Source organism: Penaeus chinensis, chromosome 8, assembly GCF_019202785.1.
Source record: "Penaeus chinensis breed Huanghai No. 1 chromosome 8, ASM1920278v2, whole genome shotgun sequence".
In the NCBI taxonomy this organism is placed as follows: Eukaryota; Metazoa; Arthropoda; class Malacostraca; order Decapoda; family Penaeidae; genus Penaeus; species Penaeus chinensis.
In genome coordinates this window covers 113,106-120,605 of record NC_061826.1, presented here as the reverse complement: position 1 = coordinate 120,605, position 7,500 = coordinate 113,106, and the positions used below count along the sequence as shown (strand labels likewise).

Genomic DNA, 7,500 nt, shown 5'->3' with positions numbered 1-7,500 from the left:
ACTCACACACACACACATATATATATATACATACACACACACGCACACACACACATATATATATAGAGAGAGAATGTCTAGAAGCGGGCCAGCAGGTCTTCGTGTCCTGCGGTCAGGAAAGCGAAGGCTACTCACGGACGACGCTCCTGATAAAGGACGCCCTCCTCTCGGGCACCATCACCATCTGCGAGTACTTCCTACCGCCCTCGGCCCAGCCGCCCACGGCGATGTTTGTCTTCATGTCGGGGTACTTGTCCTTCAGCGCCACGAACCGCCGGAAGCCGTTCAGGTTGATGTCGTACTGAGGGCAGGAAGGCGCTTTGTAAAGGAGGAACGCCGCCTTGGGTTGCAGCGGAAACCTATGTACTGTAAACACATTAATCTTTACTAGAAACACATTTTTATGTAGTCCCATTTTTGAAAGCGAACTTAATTTTACCAACGATTCTTGCCTATTTAGATTTAACAAAACTTTTTTGAAAACTAAAACATTATGATTTACCATAAATTGTAAAGTATATTGTAACGTTATATTGTTAAATAAACCGTGAATATTATTTTTATAATAATTATAATTTTTACCACTAACATTATTATTGTTAATATTATCACTAAAATTATCCGTCATGATTTTATGGTGATCATTATTATCAGTATTACTATCGTAATTACTAATATTATTATAAATACTATCCCAGTTACTATAATGAATATGATTATTATTTCTATTATTATTATTGTTACTATCATTATAATAATAGTGATAGTAATAATGATAATAATTATTATAATAACAACAATTATACTACTTACTATTACTATTGTTATAGTTAGTATTGTTATTATTACTTTTAATATTATGATTATAGTAATAGTAATAATAAGGATAACAATTGTAATAATTATTAGCATTGTTACTATTACTATTGTTATAGTTATTATTGTTATTATTACTTGCAATACTATCATTACTATTATTATTATTGTCAGTATGTTACTGCAATTATCATCAACATCATCATCATTATTGTTATCATTATTATTATTGTTATCATTATTGTCATCATTATTAGTATTGTTGTTATTATGATCTTTATCATTATCATTATTATCGTAATAAACTTATTATCATTATCATTATAATCATCGTTATCACCATCACCATCATTATCATCATCTTCATTATCATTACCATTATCACCATCATCTTCATTATCATTACCATTATCTTTATTACCATTATCATTATCATCATCATCATTATCATCAACAACATTATCATCATTAGTTTCAGGCGTTCTCTGTAGTTATTGAGCGAAGATCTGAATCCTCTTTGGTCAGCAACATGACTTCTCGGGGTCGAGAGCCGTCTCCATTCCCCTCAGTGTCTAGTCACTTTCGTGCCAAACATGACTTTTCATTCACCTCAGGGTCAAGGATGAGCACTTCCCACGTGACGTTGGAGAGTCCAATGAACGAGTAGATGAGGTCCGTGCACAGGTCGGCGGGGATGTCCTCGATGTCGTAGAAGCCGTCGCCGGGCCGGTAGATGGCCCACGCCTCATAGTAGCACACACGGCGCGCTTGGCCCTCGGGCCGCACCCACCGACGCTGGGCTGAGGGCGGGGAAGGGGGGAGGGGAGGAGGAGAGGAGGAGATGGGGAGAGGGGGGAGGAGAGGAGGGAAGGGGAGAGGGGAGGAGGAGAGGAGAGGAGGAGAGGAGGAGAAGGGGAGAGGGGAGGATGAGAGGAGGAGAAGGAGAGAGGGGATTAGGAGAGGAGAAGAGGGGAGGAGGAGAAGGGGAGAGGGGAGGAAGAGAAGGGGAGACGAGAGGAGGAGAGGAGAGGAAGGGGAGAGGAGAGGAGAAGAGGAGGGGAAGGGGAGAGGGGAGGAATTGAGGAGGAGAAGGGGAGAGGAGAGGAGAAGGGGAGAGGAGAGGAGAAGGGGAGAGGGGAGGAGGAGAAGGGAAGAGGGGAGGAGGAGAGGAGGGGAAGGGAGGAAGGGAGGAGGAGAGGAGGAGAAGGGGAGAGGGGACGAGGAAAGGAGGAGAAGGGGGAGGGAAGGGTGGAGGAGGAGAGGGAGGGAGGGAGGAAGAGGGAGAGAGAGAGGAGGAAGGGAGAGGGGAGAGAGGGGAGGAGGAGAGGGAGGGAAGGGAGAGGGGAGAGGAGAGGAGGGAGAGGAGGAGAAGGGGAGAGGGGAGAGGAGAGGAGGAGAGGAGGGAAGGAGAGGGGAGGAGGAGAGGAGAGGAGGGGAAGGGAGAAGGTAGGAGGAGAGGAGGGAAAGGGGAGAGAGGGGGGGGAGAGGAAGAGAAAGAGAAAGGAGAAGAGGAGAGGAGGAGAAGGAGAGATGGGAGGAGGAGAAAGGGAGAGTGGAGGAGGAGAGGAGGAGAAGAGAAGAGGGGAGGAGGAGAGGAGGGGAAGAGGAGAGGAGAGAGGAGAGGGAGGGAGAAGGGGGAGGAAGGGGAGGAGGGAGGAGGAGAGGAGGAGAGGGGGAGAGGGGAGGAGGAGAGGAGTGGAAGGGGCGAGAGAGGAGGGAGGAGAGAAGGGGAGAGGGGAGGAAGAAAGGAAAAGAGGGGAGGAGGAGAAGGGGAGAGGGGAGGAAGAGAAGGGGAGACGAGAGGAGGAGAGGGGAGGAAGGGGGGAGGAGAGGAGAAGAGGAGGGGAAGGGGAGAGGGGAGGAATTGAGGAGGAAAATAGAGAGTAGAGGAGAAGGGGAGAGGAGAGGAGAAGGGGAGAGGGGAGGAGGAGAGGAGGAGAGGAGAAGGGGAGAGGGGAGAAGGAGAGGAGGAGAAGGGGAGAGGGGAGGAGGAGAGGAGAAGAAGGGGAGAGGAGAGGAGGAGAGGAGAAGAAGGGAACAGGGGAGGAGGAGAGGAGGAGAGGAGGAGAAGGGGAGAGGGGAGGAGGAGAGGAGGAGAAGGGAAGAGGGGAGGAGGAAAGGAGGGGAAGGGGAGAGGGGAGGAGGAGAAGAGGAGAGGAGGAGAGGAGGAGAAGGGAACAGGGGAGGAGGAGAGGAGGAGAGGAGGAGAAGGGGAGAGGGGAGGAGGAGAAGAGGAGAGGAGGAGAGGAGGAGAAGGGAACAGGGGAGGAGGAGAGGAGGAGAGGAGGAGAAGGGAAGAGGGGAGGAGGAAAGGAGGGGAAGGGGCGAGGGGAGGAGGAGAAGAGGAGAGGAGGAGAGGAGGAGAAGGGAACAGGGGAGGAGGAGAGGAGGAGAGGAGGAGAAGGGGAGAGGGGAGGAGGAGAAGAGGAGAGGAGGAGAGGAGGAGAAGGGAACAGGGGAGGAGGAGAAGGGGAGAGGGGAAGAGGAGAAGGAGAGAGGAGAGGAGGAGAGGAGGGGAAGAGGGAGAGAGGAGGAGGAGAGGAAGGGAAGGAGAGAGGCGAGGAGGAGAGGAAGGGGAAGGGAACAGAAGGGAAGAGAGAGAGAGAGAGAGAGAGAGAGAGAGAGAGAGAGAGAGAGAGAGAGAGAGAGAGAGAGAGAGAGAGAGAGAGAGAGAGAGAGAGAGAGAGAGAAGGAAAGCATCAAGAGGGTTAGGAGAAGGGGTTGAAGGGATAAGAAAAGAGAAGGGGGAGGAAAAAAAGACATTAGTAATAGATAAGACTCACTCTCTCACGCCCTCAATTGTGCCTTTACTCACTCTCTCATGCCCTTACTCATGTCTTTACTAACTCTCTCACGCCCTCAATTGTGCCTTTACTCACTCTCTCACGCCCTCACTCATGTCTTTACTAACTCTCTCACGCCCTCACTCATGTCTTTACTCACTCTCTCACGCCCTTACTCATGCCTTTACTCACTCTCTCACGCCCTCACTCATGTCTTTACTAACTCTCTCACACCCTTACTCATGCCTTTACTCACTCTCTCACGCCCTCACTCATGTCTTTACTAACTCTCTCACGCCCTTACTCATGCCTTTACTCACTCTCTTACGCCCTCACTCATGTCTTTACTCACTCTCTCACGCCCTCACTCATGTCTTTACTAACTCTCTCACGCCCTTACTCATGCCTTTACTCACTCTTTTACGCCCTCACTCATGTCTTTACTCACTCTCTCACGCCCTCACTCATGCCTTTACTCACTCTCTCACGCCCTCAATTGTGCCTTTACTCACTCTCTCACGCCCTCACTCATGTCTTTACTCACTCTCTCACGCCCTCACCCACGCCTTTACTCACTCTCTCACGCCCTCACTCATGTCTTTACTCACTCTCTCACGCCCTCACCCACGCCTTTACTCACTCTCTCACGCCCTCACCCACGCCTTTAATCACTCTCTCACGCCCTCAATTGTGCCTTTACTCACTCTCTCATGCCCTTACTCATGCCTTTACTCACTCTCTCACGCCCTCACTCATGTCTTTACTCACTATCTCACGCCCTCACCCACGCCTTTACTCACTCTCTCACACCCTCACCCACGCCTTTACTCACTCTCTCACGCCCTCAATTGTGCCTTTACTCACTCTCTCATGCCCTTACTCATGCCTTTACTCACTCTCTCACGCCCTCACTCATGTCTTTACTCACTATCTCACGCCCTCACCCACGCCTTTACTCACTCTCTCACGCCCTCAATCGTGCCTTTACTCACTCTCTCACGCCCTCACTCATGTCTTTACTCACTATCTCACGCCCTCACCCACGCCTTTACTCACTCTCTCACGCTCTCACTCATGTCTTTACTCACTCTCTCATGCCCTCACTCACGCCTTTACTCACTCTCTCACGCCCTCACTCATGTCTTTACTCACTCTCTCACGCCCTCACTCATGCCTTTACTCACTCTCTCACGCCCTCATTCATGTCTTTACTCACTCTCTCACGCCCTCACTCACGCCTTTACTCACTCTCTCACGCCCTCACTCATGTCTTTACTCAATCTCTCACGCCCTCACTCATGTCTTTACTCACTCTCTCACGCCCTCACTCATGTCTTTACTCACTCTCTCACGCCCTCACTCATGCCTTTACTCACTCTCTCACGCCCTCACTCATGCCTTTACTAACTCTCTCACGCCCTCACTCACGCCTTTACTCACTCTCTCACGCCCTCACTCATGCCTTTACTCACTCTCTCACGCCCTCACTCATGTCTTTACTCACTCTCTCACGCCCTCACTCATGTCTTTACTCACTCTCTCACGCCCTCACTCATGTCTTTACTCACTCTCTCACGCCCTCACTCATGCCTTTACTCACTCTCTCACGCCCTCACTCATGCCTTTACTAACTCTCTCACGCCCTCACTCATGTCTTTACTCACTCTCTCACGCCCTCACTCATGCCTTTACTCACTCTCTCACGCCCTCACTCATGCCTTTACTCACTCTCTCACGCCCTCACTCATGCCTTTACTAACTCTCTCACGCCCTCACTCACGCCTTTACTCACTCTATCACGCCCTCACTCACGCCTTTACTCAATCTCTCACGTCTTCAGTCACTGTAAGGGTCACATATTTTTAATGCATTTATATTTCAAGGGATTCCCCGATGGCAACTCGGAAGTGCTGTGATGCCGCTTGCGACCTCCGGCGGGAAAGTGGCAAACGAGGTCGCCAGATCACTCAGTACACTCCCAGCCTCATCCGTCCTATCCAACATAAGCACGTCCCCATCCTAAACACGCAGCACTATCTCATCTTAAGCATACTCATTCTCATCTCATATACGCAGTTACTCACACCCTCTTTCGAGCTACGCTTTCACCCACTGACTTACCTCAAGCATGCCCTCACTCACTCATTCCCACCCTCACTGAGCTCACTCACGTCTTCAATCACCTTTTCGTGACCACCCTGTTCTCGAGGAGGGAGTTGGGTCAGGGAGTCGAAGCTGTGTTGTTTACCGTTTCAGATACTTTGGCGGCGTAAAATTTACAACGCGAATGTAAAGTCCCGCCCTAATTCGCCTCACTTCACCCACGCCCTCACTCACTTCACTTACGCCCTCATTCGCCTCACTCACTTCACTTACGCCCTCATTCGCCTCACTCACTTAACTCACGCCCTTACTCGGCTCACTCACTTCACTCACGCTCTCATTCGCCTCACTCACATCACTCACGCTCTCATTCGCCTCACTCACATCACTCACGCTCTCAATCGGCTCACTCACTTCACAATAGCCCTTATTTCCCTCACTCACTTCACTCACGCCCTCACTCGCCTCACTCACTTCACTCACGCCCTCACTCGCCTCACTTCACAAACGCCCTCATTCACCTGATTCACCTCACTCACGCCCTCACTCACTTCACAAACGCCCTCATTCGCCTCATTCACTTCACAAACGCCCTCAATCGCCTCATTCACTTCACAAACGCCCTCATTCGCCTCATTTACTTCACAAACGCCCTCAATCGCCTCATTCACTTCACAAACGCCCTCAATCGCTTCATTCACTTCACAAACACCCCCATTCGCATCATTCACTTCACAAACGCCCTCAATCGCCTCATTCACTTCACAAACGCCCTCAATCGCCTCATTCACTTCACAAACGCCCTCATTCGCCTCACTCACTTTACAAACACCCCCTTATTCGCCTCATCACTTTACAAACGCCCAAATTCGCCTCATTCACTTCACAAACGCCCTCATTCGCCTCATTCATTTAACTCACGCCCTCTCTCGCCTCACTCACTTCACAAACGCCCTCATTCGCCTCACTCACTTCACAAACGCCCTCATTCGCCCTCATTGCCTCACTCACCTCCTTCTTGCTCGAATCTCGGGTCAGCCAACGCCAGTGTTGCCAACGCTACAAGCGTCACTAGGACTGCCAAAACTCGGCCGCTCACCATCTATAAAGGGACAAAAAGTAACTCGGAATAATGCGTCGGATATAAAAGTATCTCCCCTGTTATTATTAGACTTAGGAGAGTCTGGAAATGAGAGAAAGACTGACACACAATAAGAGCCTTTAATTGCTATTAAAGAAGTTCTGCGACGTGCTATTCGCAGGATAAAAATTTTGGTCTGCGATGGTAGGGCTGCGCTGCCTCTGGAGGCGCATACCTTTTCTTTTCTTTTTTTTTTTTTATCGTACATATTTATCACAACACGCAGACACGATTTTTTTTTTTTTTTTTTTTTTGCTTGTGGTTAAAAAAAAAAAAATAAATAAAAAAAAAATAAGGCACACAAACACACACATGCACGTATGTATGGAGCATTCATCTAACTGCTCCTCTATTAGTCCATCTACCTGTCTCTTTAGATATATATGTAAGTAGATGTAGCTACAACAACAATGACATCAACAACAACAACAATAATAACAACGACGATACTAATACTGATGATAATAATAACAGCAATAATAACAGTAATAATGATATTATTGATAATGATGATGATAATGATGAAGAGGAAGAGGATGCTAATGATGAGGATGATGTTGACACTGCTGAAGACGATGATGATGTTGATGATGAAGATAGTAATAATGATGGTGGTGATGTGATGATACTCATAATAAGGATAATAACAATAATACT

At 48.6% G+C, this 7,500-nt stretch overlaps 1 protein-coding gene across 1 annotated transcript in view; it reads right to left on the bottom strand.

Moving 5' to 3' along the window:
- The window catches only part of LOC125028331 (endochitinase-like), a 13,902-nt gene that overhangs the window by 5,927 nt on the left and 475 nt on the right, over positions 1-7,500 (bottom strand). The window contains exons 2-4 of the mRNA XM_047617810.1: positions 6,714-6,804; positions 1,426-1,616; positions 136-301 (exon numbers count right to left, since the gene is read on the bottom strand). Coding sequence (XP_047473766.1) covers positions 136-301; positions 1,426-1,616; positions 6,714-6,804 — 448 coding nt within the window. The remainder of the gene's footprint in view (positions 1-135; positions 302-1,425; positions 1,617-6,713; positions 6,805-7,500) is intronic.